This window comes from Fringilla coelebs, assembly GCF_963513975.1.
Source record: "Fringilla coelebs genome assembly, chromosome: 2".
Taxonomy (NCBI): domain Eukaryota; kingdom Metazoa; phylum Chordata; class Aves; order Passeriformes; family Fringillidae; genus Fringilla; species Fringilla coelebs.
In genome coordinates, this window is record NC_140029.1 from 60,068,167 (window position 1) to 60,095,194 (window position 27,028).

Below are 27,028 nucleotides of genomic sequence, written 5' to 3' on the forward strand. Positions count from 1 at the left end.
GAGAAATAAAAGATTTCTTCTAAAACCTTAACTACAGTGGATATCCTTAAATAAATCTGATTTGTTTGTGAGTAATGGAAGTTTTACATTTTGAATGTTTAGGTTGTGTATATAAACAGACCTGGTTATGTTCTCAACACTTGTATTCTGTAATACAGCATACATTTAAGGTACAGGTAAATGTTAACTGATATATTGTTTTCTTCCCCCCCAGGTTCCTCCTAATAAAATAGATTATGAATATAGTGAACTGATTTTATATCAGAATCAAGTGATGAGAGAGGCAGATCTTTTTCAGGAGTCTTTAGAACATATAGAGACATATGAAAAGCAAATATGTGATAAATTAATAGTAGAAGAAATCAAAGGTAAGTCATTATTATTCTTCCCTTACCCAGTTTTGTTAGAAATTTTTACTAATAGCTTTCAGATACAATAAAGCAGTGAAAGGAAGAAAATACACCATGTAAAGTCTTTAATTTATTTGCAACAATTACTACAGGAAAACTGGTACTAACGGATTTACAGTTTTGTGCACAAATAACTTTTCCTACCGAGGTTGGTAGTGGATGCAGGTAGTCTCTATGGGTTTGATACAGGAATAGAGGAAATCTCAGAGATTATGTTCGTGCACTAGAGTAGCTTTCCATAAATCAGAACTATTATAATCCAGTTTTAATCTTATGAAAACGAATTTCATAAAGAATACGGTTTGAAGTACAAACACAAATTCTTTTTTTAATGACTGAAGTATCAAGTTCTTGTTTCCTTTTCAAGCTTCCTAATGCACTTACTTATTGAAGTGAATACTGAAGTTGACCTTTTTGGTTAAAAATAACTCTCAGTTGTTTTGTGGATTTGAAGTGCTAATACTGAGTTCTGAATATGTGTGAGTAATGGCACGTGTTCTTCAGCTACTTCTAGCCTGCACAGTTGTGATCAGGGCTGACTCTGACCAGTGGGGTAAGCCCCACACAGCTGCCCGCTCACTTTACCCAGCCTCACTTGTCAAATCAGGAGAGAACAGGAAGAGCAAAAGGAGGAGAATTTGTGCATTGAGATGAAGATAGCTTGAGTGATGGAAAGAGGAAGGAAGGAAGGAAAATCAAACCCAGCTCCTTAACTTAGGCAGTCCCTGTACACTTCCCACAGACTTGCTCAGCTAGTCTCCAGGCAATGGCTACCTGACCCAACACTCCTCATTAATTTTTATTCCTCAGTGTGAAACTAAATAGCCCAAAATATCTCTTTGGCCAGTTTGGATCAGTTGGCCAGGTTGTGTCCACTTCTGCCTTATTGTCCACCCTGGTTTACTTGATGGGTGGCAGAGTGGGGGTAAAAAGACAAAGCCTTGATGGTCTACAAGTACTGCTTAGCAGTGGTGGAAATGTTGGTGTATTTATCAACATTTAGTCACAAATCCCAAAACACAGTCCCGCATGAGCTACTGTGAAGAAAATGAATTCCCTTCAAGCTAGACCTGGTAGAACAATTTACTTAGCAGCAAACCAGTGTGATTTAACCAGTTAAAAACGGATACGTTGATGTGAAAAATGTGCTTAAGTAAACAGCTTGATAAAAAGTGATCTATTTGTGTGATGAAGTCCTGGAAGGAGGAGTTGCTTTTATTTGACATTCCCAATAGCTATTTTAAATACTCAGATACAGACATTCAGGTAGTCTTTGTCTTCACAGGTGATGAATGTTCTGAGCTCTATATATGGTAGCTTCAAGTAGCATTCATAACACACAGCATATGCCTTTGGGAAAATAAGGCCTCTTTTAAAGAATCTGTGTATGCTTAAGAACAATTTTATATATCTAGTATTGTAAACTTTACTTACATGTTTTTTGTGATGTAATTCATAGTTCTATACTGTGTTGTTTCTAGGAGAGATGTTACTGAAGTTAGGAAGACTGAAAGAAGCTGGTGAAGTATACAAAGAGTTAATTGAGCGTAATGCAGAAAACTGGTATTATTATGAAGGCTTGGAAAAGGCCCTACAACCCAGTAAGTTAAGCTACACAGATACAGTGAAGATATGTATGATATAAGATACGCTGTTTGATATGGTACTGCTTTAGATTAGAAAGTTCTACTTGGCAGAAAATGATGTACCTTCTGACCTTGAAAATTACGTATTATGTTCTTTCCTTTTTAAAATATTCACTGAAAAACTTGTATGCATGAAAGTACCAATACCAAGTATTTATCATCTTGGAATTAAGGGTGGCATTTACTAATCTGCTTATAGGAAGAACATTCCCTTGCCACATGTGAACTTGGAAACCAAATGGCTGATAATTCCTGTCTAGTAGTTTATTGTCAGACTGCTATCATATGCCACAATTTTATGTAATTAGAATTTTGAAACGTGTCTAGGTGGTACCTCTTTCTAGGGACATGTAGGAAATACTCAAATATCTATATAGGATAGCCTTTTAAGATAGACCATCTGAAAAAAATGCCTTTTTTTCCTATTTTTTTTTAAGTTGGCACTTTAGACGGTAAAGGTGATAAATGTGTTAACGCCTTTGTTACTTCAATCCCAGCTCATCTTTCTGGTATTGTGTTTTTCCAGAAAAAATAGCTCATTTTTCAAAACTACAATATTGCAACTATTTATGCTATATTAAGTGTTTTGCAGTGATAACTTTCCAGAGTGTTTACATTTATACAGGAATGGTTTCTTTGCATTTATCTTTTCACTAATTAGTGAAAGTTTATTGGAATTATTCTGATGACATCATAAATCATAAGCTCACAATTATTTTATTTGTAGATATTATAGCTACATTACATTTCTTAACCAACTTTCTTCTAGAAAGTTTTACCATTAGGTCTCATGAGGTCTGAGAATACAGCTAGTGATTGGGTAATGAAAATTAAATAATTTATGTATATTCAGAGTGTAGTGTTGCTCTTTGAGTGGTCTTCCTGGTGAATCCATAGAGTTGAATCACATGGTTATTGTCTCAGAAATTAAGCTACCCAGGAACTCAGTTATTCTCTCTGATACAACAAATATGTCGACAAAAGCATGTAGTTTTTAACAAAGAACCAGTCCCATAGTTTTTGACATATTAAAATCCTATGTAGACTAAAACTGTACTAATTCTATAAAACTAATAATGCTACTTTATTTTTTAGGTGGTCTTAGGACTATTTCCTCCCCCATGGTAAGTTCTGGAGCTCCAACTTGTGACTTCAATTAGGGCTTTTATATGCTTTAGTTCCAGTCCAAACAATATTTTAGCATTACTTTTATAACTCTACATCTGTTGGAGACACTGGGTACTAGATTTCCCCCCCCTTCCCCAACATCTGAGCTCAGTGACAAGATAAACTGTTTTTCTTATGAAAGGAAAACAGATATATTTAATACATGTGTATTGTAGCCTTGATTTGAACATTCAGTTTTAAATTGTTTTATGAATTTAATATTTTTAATATTTAAGCAAAATCGATTTTATTTACATTAAAAATGGCATTTTAAAGCAAAAGATTAGTGTTATTTAAGTTCTAACCACATTGGAGCTCCAAAGCATATTATGGGGGAAAGGGGAGGAGTGGGCAGAAAATCTTCAAGTAACTTTAGTTTTGTTAAACATTAAGGTATAAAGAGTTTTGGTGCTCAGTACTTACTGGCAGTATTGTACTCTGGTTTTGCTGCAACCAGAGGACCTATAATAGAGGTGTACTTGTATAGTGTGCTATCTGTATACCTATGGTTTAGAAATGCAGCATGTTTCTCTGAATGCTTTGTGTGTCTGAAATGAATGCATAGTGAAAAAAGGGTTAATTGAAGCTATGAATGTAATAAATGAGTGAATGTGTCTGAAGGACCATGTAACTGAAAGAAACCAAACTCCAGCTCTGATTGAATGTGCAAGGTAATGGTCCTGTTTACAGTTTATCCTTAGAGTGATTAATGCTGGTAGTTGTGTATCATATATACAGTGTGTTCTCAGTACAGTTTTTGTTTATGATTAACTGGAAGAAGTAACATGAAATGTTAAAATTGTTCCAAATCCACATAAGGAGTCTAGTTCAATTAATTCTCAACACTTAAATTCTCAACATTAAAGACATTTAAAAGAATAGGTTTTTATGTCTGTTACTTACATCTATTGTATTTGCTGATAATAGGCACTTTAGAAGAGAGGCTTCAGATTTATGAAGAAGTTAGTAAAAGACATCCCAGAGCAGTTTCACCTAGAAGATTACCTTTAAACTTTGTTTCAGGTAATAAGTTGCATATCTGTTCTGTAATAGTTTTTTTCCTATTTTTTTTCTGCAGTTTTCATCAGGCTGTTTAATGTGTATTTAATACCTACTTGTGCATTTAATACCTACTTGAAAAATGTAGAGAAATCAAATGTATGCATTTCTCTTGGGTTAGACATAATTCTTTTATGGTTTAGGAGTTAATAGGAAAGCTTCATACACTCAAATATGATGATATGGGCTATGTGATATTTGTGATGATAAAACTACAGTACAGAATGATCTACATGTAGATTGTAGGAATTTCTATACATAATTTTTTTACTTTATGCAAGTTAAAAATCATGAGTTAAAATGTAGGGTATAGTACTCTTTAATTCAAGGTGTGAGTATATATATCTATGCATACCGTCTCCTGTATCTTTAATATGCATACTTTTACTATTAAAATGTACCCCTACTTTCTTGTAGAGCCATTAGAACTTAATTTGACAACAAAAACTACCTTTGTGCTGCTGATTTTATAGAAAAGGAACAAAAATATCTGCGGTATTATGTAGCCCAAATTATTTCATTTTATAGCTAAGTTCTTTGTGACTTTGCCCTTTCAAAATTTGTTTTGAAATACGGTGCACAAATACCCTCAGTTTTGGAAGGAAAATATGTACATACTTTTTAAAATAGGAAGCTGGCTCTTCTAAAATGGAAGGAAGGAAACTAAATGAAATTGTAAATACCATAAAAATATGTAATTAGTCTGTAGCTGTCTAGTGGCTGAAATTCCAGTAGAAGACTTTTGGAAAGTACATGAGCTAGAGATCAAATGTCAAGGAATTTGAGATCAGTTGCAAATTCCCTACATACCTCCTCATGCTTTTAAATTTCTAAGGTTAGTTTTTAATTTAGCTCATTTGCTCAGCACCACATTTGTTGCTACCTTTAAATGTTCCAGAGCATCTAGTCCACTCCCCTGCTGTTGCTCGTGTCTGAATGTGCATACACATTTCCTGTGTAAAAATCAAAAGATTTTAACTGCTTCTTAAGAAGTGACCACTTGTGCCTTTTGTCATCCTGTATACTTCAGTTTATTTGTAGATACAGGGGCAAATTTTAAGGCATTTCAGCTAGTTTTGAAAAGCTGGGTGATGAGTAATAGTTTTTTTTATATGTAATAAGATTGTTAGGGTAACACAGAAAACAAGGAAATAACCTGCAAAACAGTTTCTTATATCTATTAAAAGTGTGTTTTGCTGTTGACTTAATTTCACTGTGTTTTGCTCTAGGTGGCCTTACACCTGACAGTGTAGTTTCACAGCTTATGTTTGTTTAAACAGAAATATGTATAGTAACAAGAATTAGTTGCTCATGCTGTAACAATAGGATAAATGAAAGCAAAATCCATTATTAGATTGGTCAAGAAAAATCTCTTGGTTGCTTTCTGCAGCATTTTATAACAAATAAGAATTTTTCAAAATTAAAATTTGTTTCTGCTGACTTATTCATTAAGCCTATTAGGCATGAATGTCTGACTGTTTTTGATCCTGTAGAGATTAGTCTATTTACTAAATGATTTTCTGTGTTTACAAGTGCAGGAGACAAGAATTTCTTTTGGTTGAAATTTGATAGTGAGAATGTGAAAGTGTAGAAAGGAACATCTTTACAGAAAAATGTTGGCAAGTTTCAAGAGGATAGAATTTCTGATTAAATGCAGTTATTGTTCCAGTGTAGTCACTGACCAGTTATGGCTGTCACTGTTTGATTCAGAATTAAATTGCTCTTAAAAATTAAAATACTCTAAAATCCAGGCTTATGCTAAAAGGGCAGGTTCTTGTCCAGACCTTGCTGTGCACTGAATCCTAACCTTGTATTTGAAACAAATCAGCTCCTTGATCGAGCTGGAAACCACCTTTATGGAGGAAGGCTGTTGCCGTCAATTTTACTAATCAAGTGTGTGTGCATGCATTTTTAGATTTGTTTATACTCTTGTGTTAAGGTGTGTGCCTCAGACTAAATTGTAACTCTGCTTCTTGTCATAGGTGGCTGCCCAGCTGTGTGCCTTCTTTTTTTAAAAATTTTGTTTTAAAACTGTTGTTTTCTGTAAGTAAATAGGGACACGTGAATCTCGCTTTCCTAAATTCTAAATTATGATTCTTCCAGCGAGATAATACATTAGAAGAATTCAACAGGAGAAACTGAGATGGATTTTTTCTTTATATAGGGGAGTTTCTGTACTGTGAGACAACACATTTTAATTAATCCATCTGTAGTAAAGCATGTGCTTACAGTCCAGTCATGGATCCCCATCTACAGGTAGCGGGAGTTTCTATATGCAGCAGTTTGGTTTAGTACAGCAAGGTGAGGACAAGAATTTCTTTCATTGGTCTCAGTATTTATTAGCAAGATTGCTGATAACAGTAAGTGTAGGACAATTGAGAATTGATAGAAGTAAATGAAAATGTCGTATACAAAGCAGTAGTGCCTGCATTTTCTTAATATCTGAAAAAAGCTGTTAATAAAATTTTTAATGTGTTCTTATTGAAGTTAAGTTTATTTCAACAGTTTTGTCAGTTTTATGGGTGAATCTTAGTATTACATGAAGTGTGGTATTTTCTTGTTGAGAAAGTTAGAGAAGTCCACAAGAGAGGAGGCACTGAAGTGTGGAAAAAGTTCATCCCTAGGCAAAGCAAACAAAGTAAAAAAAAAAAGAATAGAAAAAAAGTCCAACCAAACAACAACCACCACCCCCTCGAGCCCCCCCCCCCCCCCCCCCCCCAGTTGTAACCAATCACTTTTATTATAGGAAAAAACAAAGAAAGTCAACTATTTTCCTGGCTGGATGTCTTCATGTATTCAAAGTACTGCCCTTTTTTTTTTTTTTTTTTTTTTTTTAAAACAGCATTTCACAGAAAGGTAGCACTTACTGCAAGTATTGTAATTTTTAACTGAAAATTACAATATCAGATTTTTAGCTTTCTGAATCAGACTTTTAGCTTTCTGAAGTATATTTTGATGCAGGTGATTCTGATATGAAGCTTATATTTTTGAAACAGTGAGTCTTGTTTCTAATTCCAGAAACAATCATATCACAAGTCATGTCCTACTAATAAAAATAAGATTAGAAGAGTAGCAAAGGATTAATTTCATCCATTATTCTTCCTCAAATCAAGATATTTTATATCTGCTCTACTCCTAACACATATTTGTCTAACTCATAAAAACCTCCAATGATGGAGCTTTTGCAAAATCCCCATTGTTAATATTATAGGGTGTTTTCAGTGTTTAAATCGCTTTTGCTGCATCCTCTGTAGTCAGCACTTAATATTTTCTCTTTCCAGTAGGCTGCAGGTTTGAGGACTGTTACCATGTCTGCCAGCAGACTCCTAACACTAGCAACTTAAGCATTTTACTCTGTGGTTTTGTTTTTGTTTTTTTTTTAATCTGGAGCATATTTGTGTCTTATTAAATAACAGGAAAGATTAAAGCCCTCAGTTGCAGTTTCTCAGTTGCTCTGTTATCCAGAGTTGCACAGCAGTTAGTGCATATATTTATATAACACTTGCAATCACTGACATATAACCAAACACACTTTTGTTCCTAGGTGAAAAATTTAGAGAACTAACGGATAAGTTCCTGAGGGTTAACTTCAGTAAAGGCTGCCCACCCTTGTTTACCACTTTGAAATCTTTATATTACAATCCAGAAAAGGTAAAATTTAGTATTTATTTGGTTTTAATGAAGTCTTCTGTATTGAATTGCTAATAGACTATCTAAGAGTTTTTCTAGCTTTCCCTGTAAACTACCAATTAGAGTTGTTGAACATTTTTTCCCTAATGTGCTATTTTGTCATATGTGAATGATCACTTGATGTCAAAATGCTTGAAGTCAGATTGGTGCAGAGTGCACTGAGGTTCTTGAAAAATCAATGATCATTAACTTTGTGTGCTTTGAGTTCAAGTGCTACAGAATTCTTTCAACTTATGGTTTATGATGTCACCAGAAGTATTGCTTTTAAAATTACAGGTGGCTATTGTTCTATGTACATTTCTGAATTGCATGAATACATTAGTATTTTCCACAAAGGCTTGTTTCCTTTTTCAGTCTTTCACTAAAACTTCAGTGTATATTTTTTTGTACTTCTAAACTCTGTTTTGTGTAATTGTGTCATAAAAGAACTGTTGTTTCAAATGTAATTCTTCCTTCCAAACTTGACAGTAAGGTATACCAAAAAAAAGTTTTTGAACTAAAGCATGTTACTCAAGTGTGTAGAAATCAGAATAATTTAGATCAGTCTCTTCAGATATATCTCTTGAGATCTTTGCTACAAACATTATAGGTATGCTAATCCATTCATGACTAGGTACAAAGAGGTGTTTGTATCTGGAAAAACCCTAAATACATGATGCAGTTTTTCGACCAGAAGTGAATACTCCTTTTTTGGACTAAAATTATTCTTCTTTCAAAGAGTTTTTTTGCTAGGGTTGTAACATGAAATTTTCAGTACACTTCTGTAATTTCGACTTTTTCCATGGTTGACATAATTTTACTAAATTCTGGTATTGTGTTGTTGCAATACCAGAATTTATTACATTCTGGCAACTTCAGTACCATGCAGCTGCTTGCTCACTCTACCCCGCCTGATGGGGGGAGTAGAATCAGGAATACCTAAACCTTGTGGCTTGAGATAAGGACTTAACTTCAATGTTAAATCCAAATAAACTATAATAATACTAATAATTGTAATGAAGAGGGGAGAGGGAAGAATAAAATTCAAGAGAAACAAATCATGCACAGAACAACTGCTTTCCATTTGCTGACCGGTGCCCTGCCCGTCCCTGAGCAGTGATTGACAGCTCACAGCCAACTCCCCCCCCATTTATATACTGGCCATAACACTGTATGGTATGGAATATCCTTTTGGCTACTTCAGGTCATCTGTCCTGGCTGTGCTCCTTCTTGGCTTCTTGTGCCCCTGCTGCCTTACAGACCATGGGACAGACAGTCCTCACCTCAGTGCAAGCACACCTTGGCAACAACTGAAACATCAGTGTCTTATCAGCATTGTACTCATGCTAAGCTCCAAACACAGCGCTGTACTGGCTACTAAAAAGCAAATTAACTCTATCCCAGCTAAGAAGAAGGTATTTGTATAGTACAGACTTTTCTACAGCACCTATTGCTAATGCACACTTATCAATGTAAATGAAATGGAATTGAAATTTTTTACATTGTGATACACAGGATATCTAGATAGAAGCACAGTCAATGCTAGGGAAGGCTAACCTCTGCTATTTGAAGTGTGAAGAATCTGGATGTTGAAAGATATGTATTAACTCATTTGGCATCTGAAAAGATTTTTTAGTGCTTAATTAATTTTTGACATGATGGGTTAAAAAAGAGGCCTACCATATTTTGAGGGAAACTTACACAGAAAGATTCCTTTCTGGTAGTCATCTTCATTATACCAAATCAGTGCTCCTCACAACTGCCAGCTTAATCCTAAAAAGTAATTAAAATCAAGAGCTTTGCCTTTTCCAAACATGCTTGGGATTTGTTGGTGCTGCTAACTTCTGCAAAAGCATTTTTGTCATATTTCAAATTATTTCCTTACCAAAGCAGGCTGTCTTTTACATTTCACTTAGTTGGGTTTACCTATAGCTATAGTGTAACAGAATAATCTTTGCAACTAAGAGAAACTTTTAGTCCCTGACAGTTAATTTTAGAATTACTAAAATTTAGGGGTTGAGAGCAGAAAATTGTGACAAACTAATGTGTGCTGCATCTTTCAGGAAAATATTCTGTTTTGGTATCTAAGTTGGCGCTTAATACTAGCTTCTTACATAAATTACTTGTATAGTTTGACTGAAAGAGGATTGTAGTCAGTATTGTGTTATGCCTTCTAGAAAATGCCTAGCAAAATTCTGATTTCTCTACCAGCTGGGAAGTTATCCGTGTTTCTTTGGAAACAAATGTAGTTTGGTGCAGTCAACTGTGGTTTGATTTTGAAGTGGCATAGGTTTGAAGACTTGATGAAAGAGCTGGTATTTAAGGCTAGAAAGTTCCTTCTTTCTAGATCTCAAGGTAGGTCTATGATTCATGAACAGCAAGAAGAAAAGGGTGGCTGTAGAGAAGGCAAACATCTGTTATATGTGTTCAGGAAAATGTTTATTATTTAATTGCTGTAAGATGGTACTCGGCCTTTTGGCTGTGCTAGGTAGGCTTCTTCCCAAGGTGTCTATTACATGAGCACTTCATATCTATGAAACTAACATTGAGGAAACTTTCCCAGTTGCTTCTGGAAAGAATTAATGAGTGCCCTACCAAAAATAAAACTGAAATCACTGCACTGCCACCTGGGTGCATGGTATGTTATTTTTTCAGCTACTGGATTGAAATTTGTTTACATACTTGTACAAATATTGGTGTGATGAAGGGTGTGGATTACAACTTTGCTCTTCATAAAAGAATGAGCCTTACTTTGATTAAGTAGGAAAGGTGGTTTTAATCTTCCTTCACAGTGCAAGTAGAACTGTTTAAGATCCTTTGGGTGAAGTCTCAGAAGGGCGCTGTAAGTAGGAAATGTAAAGCTGTTTGTTTCATTAAAAAAGTAATCTTAAGGTTATTGCTGGAAGAAACTTTCTTTCAGCAACCAAAGATGTGAGAATCTGAAATATGTTCAATAAAGACAGACTGCCAAAAAGCAACAAAGCTCTATGTATGCTCAAAGACTTGTTTTGAGGTAAATCATTCCTTAATAAATAAGTCTCTAATGAGTTAAAATATGCTTCCTATTGCAATATGCAATCTATGCCTTTCCTGTAATTCTGGAGCAGAAAAAATTATATGTGTGTTGGACTTGTGTTCAGTTTGTGATGTGCAAAGGCTTATATTTGACTGCACAATTGGGTTGAAAAGGAAGCTTCAAGATTTGGTAACTGTGAAACTTTGATGTTTGAGAAAGTAACAGAGATGGTGTGGTGAAACCTGGGACAGGTGGTGCTGGATTTCAGCGCTCCCAGCAATACTGTTGCCTCTTAGAAGGAACTTCTTCTTAGGAGGAAGTTGCTAACCCACTGAAGATTATGTTAAAGCAGATTTTAAAGAACTACAGAACCTGATGTGTAGAAGGTATTAAACTGGCTTTGCTGTAAATTACTGTGCATGCTTTTGCAGCGAGACCCAGTTTCGGACTTTGTGGTCCATCACTGCTTGCAAGTCGGTGATCTGAACGTTTTTCTGCATAGTTTTAAAAGGGAGTTGCACAAGACATGGTTTAATCCTTCAAAGCTCTTCAGATTAGGTTGTGATTTCTTCAGGCTTTGTGCTGTTATGCTAATGCAATAAAGTAGCATGTGAACTGGTTTGCTTTTTTACTGTTTCTTTTTCTTTGTCAAACCACCTAGACTGGAGGAGACATAAGTAGTGCAGGCTGAAGGGTCAGAAGCCATAAGAAAAGAAGCTAACAATTTTCTTTTGCCTAGAAACTGTACTGTCATTTTAACTTGACCAATGTATTGTGCTGTGGATAGAACTTTTGATTATGAAAATACTGCAAATAATATAAAATACAAAAAAAAAAGTTAAAAAATCATGCCAGCTGTTCAGTATTCTGAGTCCAGTTCTATACCATGCTGTAGCATAAAATTACTCTGATATTGGAATAAGGAGAGGGGCATTGAGTTGCAGGATGATATTGGACAAAGGCCATTTGAGTCAATGTCTACTTACTTTTTTTGTAATATTGGCAAGTGATTTTGTACAGGTTATGTGCATGAAAAAGAGTAAAAAGAGTTAGGATGTAAAGAGTTCAAGTTATTTCTCAAGTGATAATTGTTGCTGTACTCCCTGTTTGTAGATACCAAAGGCATGCACTAATCACTTCCTAACATGCTACACTGGTACACAGCCAGATTCCATGTCTTTCAAACTGAAGGCAAGGTCAGTTGGAGGCTGATAGAGACTGCTGGACTCAGTCTTACACTATTTTCCAGTGTCTCATTCAAAGGAAATTTATGATATCATCTAGACTATATTCAGCGGTACATCATTGCTGATACTCAGTCATAGATCACTTTTTATGTGCAAAATATTAGAGAAATCATTTGATGGAACACTGTCTTGATGGCTTTGGGTTAAAAAAAAATACTTGACGTATAATGTTCATCAGTACCACTTGGTTTCAGATGATTCTTGAAACTGTACATTCACTGTACGTTGTGAAGAAATTAGCTATGCTTTCCTTCTATTCGTTATATGGCAGCCTGAGGCTTTTTAAACGTGAAAACCCTTGGTTATAATGAAGTAGTGTAAATGAGTCTGGTTGCATAAAGGCGAAGTTCACAAATGTAAAAAGCATTGCACCAGATTCTACTCACCCATAAGGTTTGGAGAAAGGAAATGGCTGATCTGAACAAGATCTGAGAGCTTCCTCTACAGTGTTACTAGTGTTGAAGAACTTGTGTTCTGAGCTTGATATTAATTTCTCTCACCTAATCTTGAGTTTGGTCAACTTCTCAGATACCAGCCTTTGCCTTTTCTTATCATTCCCCTTGAAACACATTCTTGGTTCTGCCTATTGTTTAAGACTTCCTGAGGGAACCTTGTGAATGTCTTGCTGCTCTACAAAACTCTCTAAGTTCATTCCATATTTGTTTCTTTGTTTCTCGGACCTTTTCCCCCCAAGTTAACTTCATTTAGATAATTTCTATGATAAAATGGAAGAATTCTGGGGTAAGAGTTGTCTGTAGAGGCAAAGCACTCTGTGATAAACACCGTCATGGTGGTGTTGACACTAAATCTGCAGTTTAAACTTTACTCTTCATGTATTGCATCTGTGGCTTTAATTGATGTGCCTTATCTTCCTGGGAGGAAGACCTGTCCCAAGCAGGTACTTTAAGTTTCTTTTACCATCTCAGCTTGGCATCTTCATATCTGCTAGCACCAAGACACACACTGGTTATGGTGATATTAATCTTTTCATCTTTTAGGACTCTTTTGCTCCTCTGATAGGATACTTTTTAAATCAGGAGACTCAATTAAGGCACCTGCATGCATTCTGTAATTGACTGCATACAACACAACAGCAGTGCGTTGCTCAGCTGATGCCTAGTTGGTGCATGTAGTGCTGTCTTGATGATGCATGTGTTTATTCTTTTACATGTACAAGAGTGGATTCCTGTTATATATCAAGGAGAAGGAGAAGATAGCAATTGTCAGTGACTTCATTGACAACTTTGCTGTAATGCTGTTTGCTAAAAGTAGCAAACAAAAGGAAATACAACTTCACACTTCATGAGACAGAATCAAGTAAAATTCAAAGCACCTCCCATGATGCTGTTTTTTGTCATCACTTCTAACAAGATTCTTATTTCAAGCTCGACACTTCTGGTAAATCTTCTGGTAGTCTTCTAAGAGTTGCTGATGAAGTATCAAGTTTGGTATCTCAAGGCAGCAGAGAATGTACACCACTTTTGTGATTTTTGAGGGTATATGGGTGTCACTTTAATTGCTTTCTTAAATGCACACATCTTGGTACTGGAGGATAGAATGTCTAAACACACTGGATAAGCACATCAAACTTGATTGGGATGCATCTCCAACTCTTAGCAGAGCTAGACAATGTAATTGCACTTCTACTCAGTCTTTGAGAGATCATCATGATGAATGAAGTTTGCTAAGGTCTGGAGGAAGAGTGAATGTCTCCTGTTTTCAAGTACAAAAAGGAGGATCTGAGGAGCTATGAGCCAGTGAAGCTGATAAGACAAATAATCCTGGAAACCATTACCAAAACACACAGAGGACAGTAGGTAGGATGGATTTATGATGGGGAATTCATGCCTGATTAACTTAATAGCCTTCTGTAAGGAAATTATCTCAGTATACAAGGGGACAGCAGTTGATCCTGTGTATTAGCAAGGCTTTTTGGCACCATCTGTGGTAACACAGACAACGTGCTGAAGTACACCTTAGTAGACAATAATTTGTACTGAAAACTGAACTGCCAGGCTCAGTGTTGTCATCTGCTGCATGAACTCCAGCTGGTGTCCCCAAGTAGGTAACAGTGGGGCCAGTAGTGGGGAACATCTTTGTGTAGTGACTTAGTTCAGCCTGGTGAAGAGAAGGCTTAGATGGAATGTTGTGTATGTAACTAACTGAAGGCAAGAATGAAAACGGACAAGGCAGATGCTTCTCATGGGTGCTCAGAGACAAGGTATTATATGCATGAATTAAAATACAAGAGAATATTTGCGCAAAAGAAAAGACACAATTGTCACAGAGGTTGTCAAACATAAGAACAGGTTGGTGAGAGGTAGTGAAGTTGCCTTCCTGGAGATGGCCAGGAATAGTCTGCTTCAGCTGTCCCTGTTCTGTAACAAGGGATTGGACTAGGCAGTTTGTAGAAGTCTCTTCAAACCTTCATGATTCTTAATCTTCTTACTGTGTTTTACCTGCAAGTCCAAGACCAGCTTGTTGCCATTTACTTGCCAACAGGCAAGCTTGTCTGAACTGCTGCTGCGATGCTGGGGCAAGTGCCTTTTATGTAAGTGTGGCAGTACTGAGATACTACAGCAAACAGTGTAGAAAGGCACAGTAAAGACTGACATGCTGATATGCATGAATGCCTGTATACAGAAGCACTGAGATCCCTAATCCACATACTGCAATTTGGAATCTCCAGCTGTGATTTTTATATCCATTTGCCAGGAGAGCCGTAATCACTTCCTAGAATTTCTTGCTTCAGGCTATTCACAAAAGGAAAAAACTTGTCACAGAATCTGTCTTTTGGAAATGGATTAACTTCAAAACACAGCTGAGTAACTGCAGACCCACATTAGGTTTATGTTAAATGTGAGTAAATGCATGGTTCGCCACAGGTCACGTGAAGCACATGAAGCTAATGCTTCAAGGTAGGCCAAAGAACAGGTTGTTTATTCAAGAGTGCAGTGGGGTTAGGCTGAGGATGTGATCTGCAGATCACATATGATTGTTTCCATACAGTCCTTCATCAGCCTTGAGTTTGGAGCTCTCTAAGTGGCACATATGGTATCTGTCTTTATTTCTGCAAAATTTCACAGTGCAAATTCTAATAGAAAGTGTTGTGCATTTGGTATTTTGTCAGTGATCATCTGCTTGTAGTCTCAATTAAAGAAAAAGAGCTGTGTAAAGAATACTTCAAGCTTAGAAATCAGCAATCATTTTGCCAGGCTGTTGTAGATGCTCACTGAAATGCAAGTTTGCCCTCATCTAGATGATGAAGGAAAAGTGGAGGACAAAATACTAATAAAAGTCTAATAAAGTCATAATTACATCCAGATTAATTTCTCAGGTGGGATAGCTCATGTTCACTGAGTAGGTTTCTCCTGATGGAGTCAGTTTCTTCTAGCAAACCTGCTGGTGTTGGTAGCATTATGCCAGTGGGACTGTTGGTGTGACATTGGTGGGGTCAGTGTGGTGTTGCCCCCACCCTTGATGTGCTCTGTAAGTGTGCAGCTGTTGGGAGGTGCTCAGTGGTGCAGTTGTCTAAGGCTTGACAGATGTCATATATGAGGTTGTTAATGAGGTGCTGTGCTTTGGACAGCAGGACTTATTACCTGTATCTACTGTTGCCAGTACCTGGTGCCTTACTGTGATCTACAGTGACAACTACAATGCTCTGTATTTAAAGAGAAGATAGCCTTTTGCCCAAAAAATAGCTTGCTTTATGGCAGGTGATAAAACAAGTCCCATGAGCTGTCATCCTCATATTGGAGTTTTAATATATAGAAATTCTGCACCAGAAGAGTTCTCGCTCTTTCTATACTGTGTATTTTGAAGGGGAGAATAAAAGACACAGAATTTATAGGACTCCAGCAGATTATGTTCTTAGAGAGATGATTTATGAGTCTCTCATGCAATTCAGAATGGATTATCTAAGCCTGACTTGCAGACAGAGTAGTTCACATTCCCAATTGTCTGTTCCACCCTGCCATTTTTGCTGAAAGAACAGTGCAAGTGTTTGAGTACCAGTGTCTGAGTCTGTACAGCTTTAGATCTGTACTCAGTTTTTTTCTTTGTATGTTGTGCTAAAAAGCTAAAAGTGGAGTTGCTCAACCAAGCATTTCTGCAATGCCAAACTTGAAAAGATGCATGGCTTAAACATGCAAAAATAAAAAATGCTAGCTGTCCTAATTTGGAAAGTCCACAGACATGATTAAAAAAAAAAAAATCTATGAGAGGTGCTTCCGTGGGGCCAGTTATGATAGTGTGTTTTGAAGAATTGTAGTTATTTCTGAAAAAAAGTAGTTTCTTAAGAACATTTAAGGCATGTAGTTCTCATATTGACATTAGAGATTCATTCACTTGATATTCTTGATCTTGCCATAAAACGCTAAGTTTTTTGCGTCATCAATTCATAAACATACTTGGAGGTAACATGTATTTTAAAGTGAATTTCTGGTCTTTGTGTCTTTTAACCAAAGACCATGTAGTAAGAATTGTAGGTGGCTAATTACAGTGAATTCTATGCAGGAGAGATACATGGGAGGATAGCAGGGAAGCTATTAAAAAAAACTTCATGCAACATAAAGACACTTACGGGGTTGTGTTTTGGGGCTTTTATTAACAAGACAACCTGCTTTCCTCTGCAACTTTGAAATGTTACTTAAAACACAACTTTTAAAAATATAAATATAGTAGATTTTTTTTTAACTTATAGTTGATATTTCTGTAATGGTATGAGGAATTTAATTTTCATCATTTGTTGAGACTTTTTGGAATAATCAACTTAACTACTACTATGTGAATGAAAAGTTTTGAAATGTGACTGTATTTATGGGGGTTTTTATATGCTGAGAAAGATGGAGCATTTACAAGGAAAATGTCTCAACATGATACAGTCTGTGTGTAAATTTAAGTGCTGTGATGTGGGTGTCTTAGTCTCCTGTGCAGGCAAAGAGATTTTCTATCTAGCTGCTGGGCTTTTCTTTTATGTGACAAGTGGTTTCATAGCTTTTATACTTTGCTTTTTGTTGTAGCATCTGAAGTTTGTTATTATAAAAATACTGATATCAGCAAAGTATAGCCATTTTTCCTGAGTTTCCTTGAGTTATGTAAAACTTATAATTTAAAAAGCCTACTGTATAACATGGAAGATTATTAAATCTTTTCATCAGTTTTTTTTTTTAGCTTCTAGTTAGCAAGAGTACTTGACTAAATGACATCCTACTGATATCTTTCTGCTTGAATAAAATTTGCATAGTTGGTATAATTCTTATGTCAGGAATAAGCTGTAGGCTGTGTATGTTTGAGAAGCAAAAACTAAGATTTAGGAGTGCCACTTTATTATTATGAGTTTTGATGTTTATACAAAGTTACTGCCCAGGGTGAATGTAACTGTGGCTCTTGGCCGAATGTTTCTGCTGGAAGATAATAACCTGAAGTATGAGCAATTACATGAGATAAAGTAATTTTCACATTCTATCAGCGACAGTCCAGATGTATTAGAAATATCTGTGAAGAGCCTCATTTGTTACTCTTCCTCACAAGAAATGGATCTTGAAGTGCTACCCTCACCTCCTCCCCAGAAAATACTCTTTGTACTTGATCAATGCTTAGAAATCCTCTTTGGTTCCCCATACATGCTGGTCTCTGTATCCATGAGATAAAAAATCCAAAGAGTGAAGATCTTCAATTAGTCAACATCAAGGTTTACGTCGATTGTGTTGCAGGTGCATTGGTTGGTTCCATTGAAGCTCGACATTAGTGCACATGTGCCCTTTTTCTGAGTATCTAAAATCATGGAGATTGTGAGGAAATACTGGATGACAGAAAATGTCTGGCTGGAAGAAACATCAGAAACAACAGTCTCAAAAAAAGGTGTAAGACTGTCTACACAGGAAGGTAGGCTGTCTTCAGTGAAGATCTTTCTTTAACCTTTCTGGAAAGAAGGTATATTTCTTCCTTAATGTGGAAAGCTAAAGCCATATAAAGCAAGTTGCCACTGTTGGTTGATTTTTATTTTGTTTTTATTTTAGTTAGATGTTCTCTGCAGATTATTGGTGGATTACATAAGGAAGTAAAAAACATTAGTTCTGTTAGGAAACTCTGGATTTTAAGAAGAAATAGTTCTGAAAGATTAACCAAGGACAGCCCTTTGTTTATACTGTCTCCATAATTTCAAGTGCTAGGAAGTAGTGTCTTTGAGTTAAAATTCTGGGAGGGGTGATCTCGTAAGTGGACTTACCCAGGATCTGGCTGGGTACATTCATAGTGAAAGATAGCATTTGTATTGTGCTGCTGGATCATAAGGAGGAGTAAGGAAATATTTGAAAATAAGTAGAAGAAGGAGCAGGCTTGGAAATGTCATTTTACGTACGGCAAGAATACAGTGCTACCACTCTGCAGTGAGAATGGGTAGTGTAAAACATGCTGATGGCTGACAGTTTAGGTCTGTGAGGTAACATGTATGCCAGGAGCTGACAGGTGTAGCAGTTGATTTATGAACTATTTTATCAAGGGAGCTTTTTTAGTTTGAGTGGTCTATATTGGGATTAACCCATTTGGAGACTCACAAGAAATGCTCTCGATATCTCTGCTCATGATTGCTCCTACTGATGTTTTGCTCATGTTTTGCCTTCTTTAGTGCAGTCTCCAGACTTGTCCAAAAGTTTTCAGAAAACCAGATTCTCATTAAATAAGTTGTGTCATGACCACAGTGTCATCTTAAGAGTATTGGTGTAGTCTGAATTTGTATTTGTATTATACTACAGCTGCTATACATTTTCCAATTGATTATGCTTGTACATGGCATTATTTTTAGGGGCATGTTGCTTCACGAGAGCAAGCATCCAGAATAGCTGTTACAAGTTATTTTTTGAATGCAAATGCAAACTAGAACTCACTTAGATAAATGGAGGAAGATTTTCTTCTGGAGTTTAGTGTTTCTGATAGCCTGTGTGTTCATTTGTGCTATTGACACAAGAAAAAGTATCACTTGTTTTATTTCAAGATTAGCTGTTAGCAGTGCTAGCAACAATGGACACCAGTGGTTTTAAATATGGTAGTGCAAAATTACTGCTTTGTAGTTAACCCGTCCTTACAAGCTGGTAGCTCTGTGGCAAAGTTCCTGAGAGTAAATGTCTGCTTAACCACCATACACTGAGAGCTGCTGAAGTTAGTGACTAATCATGATACCATAAGATGTATGTTCTACTGCAGTTTACGTATTTTTCTCTTTCCCTGTGTAACATAAGCATATGCACACGTTTAAAAATGGTTCACTCAGGGAAGCAGAAGGGAGTATTGATGGCTCAGTTGAATAAATTTAAAAATAGAGATGTACCTACATGTGAATTGCTGTTAGTTTTAAAGCAACTATTTAATAGGGTTTTACACAAAACAGTAAAGCTACATCCTTGATATCTGTATATGTCAAAGATAAACATGAAATTTAAGGTGACTTGTGTTAAATAAAGGACAAGTTGTGCTTGTCCTGTTTTCTGGTTTGATTTTCGTGGTGTGAAGGTTGTAGAATATTTTTTGATTGTGACTTTTTTTTATTGCATTCAGATGTTAGCCTAATGTGCAAGCAATGGAAGTTGCCTGTATGAGGCTGACTAGACTTTCACAATTGGAGTAATTTATTTGAATATTTTCTGTGGGCTTGTTCATACCACATTGAGTGGGGGAAAGCTTTGTCTGCTATATAAAAAGTTGTGGAGCAGAAACTTTTCAGGTGAGACAAAGGAAGCAGTTGCAAGTAAGTTAGTGTATAGCTGCCATGACTAAAAATGGAAATAGTCATTTGCAGACCCTACACCTTTTACTTTTTACACTGATAAATCTCAATGTTAATATCTTATACTTGAAAGCTGGTAGATGTGGCATTTTTTAAATAATAGAGAAATGTTGCTTAAAAAAGCAATCAAAATCAATCAGTCTGAGCCTTGCTGCAGAGTTTTGTTTTTTTTTTTTTGTTCTTCTCTAAATTTTCTAAGCTTATAGATACTGTAATCTTAGATATTAATTTATATAGAATTATAATAAGTCGTAGGAAATGCAACTTTTTAGGTGGCTGCCCATAAATACCTTCCTGTGTGGATTACATTGGGAGAGCATGAACTCAGACCTTTTGTGCAGAGCACACTGGCTCGTGTTTGGTATGTTTTGTTCTTTGTCTGGATAAAAAGTAGATCTCAGTTCATGCCAATCACCTCATGGCTATAGATGAAGATGATTCTTGTCTTCATTAGCCTGTAGTAAAACACTTCAGAAAACTGAAGTGTTTTACTTCAGTAAACTGAAGTTTTACTTCCATTTACTTACCTTTCCTCCTTCCCCCCGTGTAGTTAATTGAATTTATGAGTTGTTTTTTGGGGTTTTCTGGGTTTTTGTTTGGTTTTGGTTGGGTTTTTTTGGGGTTTTTTTTGTTTTGTTTTTTGGTTCTTTGTTTTTTTTTAAATCTATTCACAGCTTCTTTATTTGAAACTTCCTTCCCTTTTCCATCCAGAATGCGATCCATGGTCAAAGTGCCCTGGATTGATACACCGTTAATCATGTGATGGGGTCATGCTAGATAGAGATTATCAGAAGTGCGCCTTTTGCTACCATTCTTAAGTATTTCTGCAGGCCTGAAAATTCACATCTAAGCATCAGCATTTTTAGGGATAGCAACTTCAGATTGCAGATTTGCCATATAGGGAGAGCTTAACTGAATCTGAACCTGGGATCCTCCATCAGAGTGTTTCCAGAGACCCTTTTCAAGAAGGGAGCACGAGTTCCTTGCCAGGCTGCATGTCTGGCTCCTCCATCACAAGCAATCAAGTAACCCTTTCCAGGAAGACTATGAAAGTGTCTCTGTGAGCAGCAGGAGGCATTCTTATTTGTGCTGTCATTGTGTCAGAGCTTTTTCTAGTGCTAAGCTGTTTCTGGGGAAGGTTCAGTTTAGAATGGTGTGAAGACCGTAGAATCAAAAGAAGAACAAGGAACCTTCTTATTATAGTGGGAGAGTTCATTTCTTGTGGGTTCAGCTGTGCTGTGTTGGCTGGCTTTGTGTGTGTTTGAATGATTAGCACTGTCTCAGAAACGGACTGATACTGGAGAAAGCTCAAGAAAGGCTTGATTTGGTGTGCCACAGACCAGCTGCAAACCCTTTTCAAAATGTTGTCATCAAAGGCCTTCTCCAGAACTCTGAGCTAGCAACTGCATTGTATTTCTTCAGTCTTAATTTATTTGGTGCTAAGCTCATAAGTGTAACTCAGCGTGTACTGATACAACTTCTGCATGATGTGAGACTGATGCCTCTTCATGCACCTTCTTAACACTCTTAGGTAAAATCTTGTTGTGGCAAAGACTTCAAGTATTGACATAGGACTCTTGTGGACTGTTTTTATTGTTGCTTCTCCATTTCCCAAGAGGCATTTAGAGTATTGCCTCAGGGCATGCAGTAGATGTTTCTTTGTGTTGTGGAAGATATTCCTAATTTGGTCATAAGGACTTTCTGTTAATGTCAATATGGTTTTCTGGCACAAGGATAATACTTAAAAGGCTGTTTGTCATTCAGTCTGTTGGTATCCCATTTTTTTCTAGATATGAGGACTGACTATTTTGAAGTTGCACAACATCAGTTTCCTTTGGGTACTCTGTAGCAAAGCCATTTGCAAATGGTTTCTAAATATCTCTATCCATTGATATGGAGATACTAGATATAGGGGGTTTAGTTATTTTGGTAAGTACAGCTATTTTTCAGTTTCTCAAATAGGCATAGGAGTGACAAATAGGCATAAGTTTAATGGATGTTGCTTCTGCTGGGCTGGAAAAGCAGTGTCACAAACTCAACAAAACTCCATATTCCTCAATAAAGAATACTATTCTTGTGGAACCAGAAAGCTTTCACTTCCAGCACCACTAATGGCAAAGCCAGTGAAGGGAGATGCTGGAAAAATTCAGTTGTACTTTGAGATGTAGACTTAGCAATTGATGTGTTCAGCTTTGAGACTTAGTTTTCCGTTATTGGAGTTTTTGCATCTGAAGGAGTTGGTCTTTCAAAAATAAGTTCTCATTTGATTCAGAGATATTTGATTTGCTGATGATAAAGCAAGTGCTGCTTTGGTATCAATTTCTGTGACCAGCAGGACCAATATTGTCAGCACCATGCATTATCTGCAAGAAACAAGTTTTCTTCAGGAAAGATCCGCAGATTCTCTGTTGAGAATTCTCTATTTAAGTAGAAAGGTTGTTTAATTCCAATTTTCAAGGACGAATGACATAACCTTTCCTTGAAGGGCAAGAACACATGTTTTTTTTTCCACTGTTAGCATCATTTTGTGAAAAATGTGAAGTGAAAATGCAACATGAAGAAATACTGCCTTTGCAGTTTGGTTTCTGCAGTCCTTCTCCAGCTCCACAGCTTCAGAACCACCTGAAAAATCCTATCTTCCCAGTGATGAAGACCACCCATATCAGCACTTCAAATCATAAGAAGCTGCCTGCTATCTGAGTGAGATTATCAGATTCCAGATTAGAGAACATCTGTTTTAGGAATTGTCCTGTTTATTTTACAGCATGGAATACCTTCATCCTGTGGAGGATGAGCAAGTTCATAAAGGGTGTCCCCTCCTCCCAGCTGTTTTCCCTCTTTTCTGGGCTTTTCTGCAATAGATGTCCTTTTGCTAGAACAGTAGAAGTGCTTTATCAATATAAGATGATTTTCTTGTGAAATTACTCCCTTATTTTGAAGGAGGGAGAAAAGTTTGGCAGCAGGAAAGTGCTACAGTTGTCTTTAATACTGTCTGCATATTGAAATGCAGAAAGTAATGCTCCATGTAACACGGTCCGTGAAATGAAGAGCCTGCCCATAGAGAATATATCTGATCCTTGGGCCAAAATATAGTTAGTGTTTGAACTTTCAGGCTGCTGACTATTTGGAAGATACCTGCTCAGTAATACCAAGGCAATTTTAATTCCTGAATGTTACAGGTCTTTTTCCTGCAACTGAAGGTTGATGTACTTCAGGATTGGATGTCTCAAATGAGTTCTGTTGCTTAGGTGGGGAATAAGAAGCACCCAGACTTTCACTCTGTTTTTTCCAGTCTGATACTAGATGGGTTTTGAATGTAGCATGATTTTTCTATGTCATCCTTCTCTTACATTTTTGTTCAGGAGCTTTCTGAGACAGATTAAACCTGAGTAGGCGAGATTTGTGAAATTTTTATTTTTCCACTACCTATCTGCTCTAATTAGTACTGAATAAGTACCCAGAAGTTGCTTAAGAGAAGCATTGTTAGATCACCTGCCGAAAAACTTGTCTAGTTTTTCTCCTCTAGCCCTTTGTAGGAGGTTATGAGAAGGATTAGCCGAAGTTTTCTCACATGAAAGAGTCTCCAGCTCAAGGGGGTTTCAAACTTACCGAATCCATTGAATTCTATTAGAAGATCAAGGTACAGTATTAGACACTGTTATTTAAGAAGCTTGTAGATTTAATGCTGAGGTGAAACTATTTTCTGAGATGGCAGTATCATCTTATTAGAGACAGTCTTTGCTGTTTAGAAGTAGGCTGCAGTGGACTGTGCTTGAAAGATAATATTAAATGGCTTTCATTAACACACAGAATCACTAGGTTGGAAGAGACCTTCAAGATCATTGAGTCCAATGCATGCTCCAACACCTCAACTAAACCATGGCACTGAGTGCCATATCCAGTCTCTTTTTTTAAACACATCCAGGGATGGCAATTTTATCATGTCCCCAGGCAGACCATTTATCACCCTTTCTGTAAAAGACTTTCCTAACATCCAACCTACATTTCTCTTGGCACAGCTGGAGACTGTGTCCTCTTGTTCTGTCAGTTGCTGCCTGAAGAGAGGGACCAACCCCCATCTGTACCTTTCAGGGTGTTGTAGAGAGCAATAAGGTCACTCCTGATTCTCCTTTTCTCCAGGCTAAGCACCCCCAGCTCCCTCAGTCACTCCTCATAGGGATTGTGTTCCAAGCCCCTCACCAGCCTCGTTGCCCTCCTCTGAACGTGCTCAAGCATCTCGACATCCTTCCTAAACTGAGGGGCCTAGAACTGGACACAGTGCTCAAGGTGTGACCTCACCAGCACTGAGTACAAGGGAAGGATGACCTCCCTGCTCCTGCTGGCCACACTATTCCTGATCCAGGCCAGGATGCCGTTGGGCATTTTGGCCACAAGGGCACACTGCTGGCTCGTGTTCAGCTGGTTGTTGACCAGTACTCCCAGGTCTCTTTCTGCCTGGGCACTGTACAGCCACGCTGTCGCCAGCCTATAACACTGCAGGGGGTTATTGTGTGTACATCTCAGTACCAGTATTAAAAGTTTGCCTTTTGGTCATTTGGCTTTGAGAACAGAGCAGATAATACGAAATGTGTCTTTAGGAAATCAAAAGGCACACCTGTGCCACATGTCAACATGTGGATTGCTTCCCAAACTGCCTTTATATGGTAGCTTTTGACTTGTGTTTGTGCTGGAAGTGCTCGTAACTTCTGATGGAATTCTAATAGGAGCAACTGAAAATAAAAGTACTTAAATGAAACGTTTGTAACTGATAAATTAACAAGCTGAAGTCTTTAAAAATTACTATTGACACAACTTAAGTCTAACCACTTTATAGTTAATTACAATAATTCAGTTCCTCTTTTTGCAGTTGTTTCGTTGAAGAAAATACTGTATTGGTGTTTGGAAGGTTGTCATTGAAACAGAACTCTATTATAGTTTTAATAGGATATGGAATATAGTTATTTAGGTTCCATAAATAAACCAGAGAATTCAAGCCTTTTGCTTGAAAAATTTGCATCCCTGCTTTGTGGTAGTGGGCTGTTGAGTTTGTCTTCTATTATGTATTTCACCTCACATTTGTCATTTCATTCACTTTAATTACATCTAATAACATGGAATATAGAAAAAAAATCAAGCTAAAAGTTAGGCTACTGTAATTCTTACCTGTTGTTTTTACCTTTGATAGGCCTCGTTTTGTCTAAAGAAACATTTCTGTAGCAGGAGTAATTTGGTGTATGGCATAGCATGCAGCACAGATTTTGATTTCATGACTGGCCTATAGTTGCCACTGTGATAGCTACAAAAGATGGTAGAAGAATTCTGGTCATCACCTATTTACCTGGAAAACAGTCCCTTAGGCTGTCCCTTACAAAAGAGGACACAAAACATATCTTGGTGTAATCAGGTAAATACGAACTAGTGCTCACAGAAAAAGGTATTTTAAGTCAATTGGATTTTTGTTACTTATAATTTGAAGAGAAATTAAGATGTGTGTGCATTATATTTATTGCAGTCTGTTTGTATTTATCAGCTATTCGTTTTAAGAGGTTTACTGAAAGTTTACTTACAAAATTGTCCTTTCCAATGGAAATAAACTGCACAGGAATTGAAGAGCATTGCCACCTTTGTGGAGTCTTTGGCTGATGTAGTACCAAGTGTGGAAAATGTTTTTTTAACTCTCAGGATTACTACAGTTGGCAAGAATATATAATGGTTTGTGAGCATGTACAATTTCAATCTTTAGGGTATAGGAGGAAAAATGAGCACTTCACTTGTTTGAGCAAATGAGAATGGTAAAGCCCATTTCCTCCTTCTTGGATTCTTGCTGCTCAGCTCATTGTTCTTCCATAATGAATGAAAGATGTAGATAGTGACCTATGAAAAGGTTTGAGGCTTGAATTTTGATTAAGAGGCTTCTGAAACTGGCGACCCCAGGAATCAATTCAGTCTTTTTGTGATGAAATGAGAGATTTATTGATGACTTCAGCTACGCTTTTGTGATACCTTAAGCTTTCTCAACTCAATGGCAAGAGAACAAACACACTGGTTTCCTAGAATAATTCTATTTGAAATTAGCTTGTGGTCAATATCATGGTATTTTCAGATACCTCAGCTCAATTTTTGGAAATTATAAAATTATGAAGAATACTGTGGCTTTTAGAAATAGTGAAATATTATTGCCTTTAAGATGGCAGTGATAACTCTAGAATACAGATAATAGCAATTTTACGAGACAGATTTTGTAACTAAATTTGCAGTTAATATGGACACAGAAATTATGGTTCATATTTCCAGATAATTTGCTCCCTGACATGGCACACCAACCTGGAATTATTTTCCTAAATTACTAGCAAGAGACTGAAGCATAAGCATAAAAAGTAAGGGAAAAAGATACTGCCATTCTTATTGAGTCTGCAATGTCTGCAATAATCCAGCTATTTCATTTGCATTTTCTTAGCTGTTGCTTTCACTGAATACTTGTTTCCAAATGTATTGTTCATAGTAGCTTCCAGAATGACAATTACAATGTATTTTCTTGAGCTGCAAAAGCCAAAACCACTGCAGAGTTCTGAATTTGGAAGAACTTGGCATCTTTTACAACAGAATGCATCTTGGTATTCTCTATCTCCTCAAGATTCAGAGTATTTTATTTAATTGTTAATGTCAGCTGATTGAAGACCCTCATACAAGGAGATCTCGGGTTTGTCCGCTGCCACTGCCTGCTGCTGATGGGATGAGCAATTGGACGTTGGTGCACTGAGGTGGAACAGGGAGGAATCACTCTTACCTCTGGATACAATCACTAGCACTCAGCCAAAGCAGGAACCAGGCACATGTGGCTCAGGGATGGTGATAGCTTTTTGGTGGTAGCTTGGTCTTTGTCCAGATGTGAAGATGTACTCCCAAGTGTGCAATAATTTAAACATTTATATTTAGAATTTGGTGGTGGGGTGTGATTATTCAAGAAATGAAGCAGTCTTTATGCACAGTTCACTGATGATGAGGTTAGTGGCAGCCAGATGAGGAAA

General features: G+C 36.8%; 1 protein-coding gene across 2 annotated transcripts in view; it reads left to right on the plus strand.

Moving 5' to 3' along the window:
- NAA16 (N-alpha-acetyltransferase 16, NatA auxiliary subunit) overlaps nt 1-27,028 on the plus strand; it is a 64,283-nt gene that overhangs the window by 23,154 nt on the left and 14,101 nt on the right. Inside the window, exons 6-9 of one of the 2 annotated variants that reach the window (XR_014615973.1) lie at nt 215-368; nt 1,892-2,011; nt 4,151-4,246; nt 17,932-18,103. Coding sequence is in view for 1 of the 2 variants with exons in the window: in XM_084201166.1 (XP_084057292.1) it covers nt 215-368; nt 1,892-2,011; nt 4,151-4,246; nt 7,827-7,933 (477 nt within the window). In the remaining variant the exon portion in view is untranslated. Of the gene's footprint in view, nt 1-214; nt 369-1,891; nt 2,012-4,150; nt 4,247-7,826; nt 7,934-17,931; nt 18,104-27,028 lie in introns of both variants that reach the window. The other variant, XM_084201166.1, reaches the window with a different exon arrangement.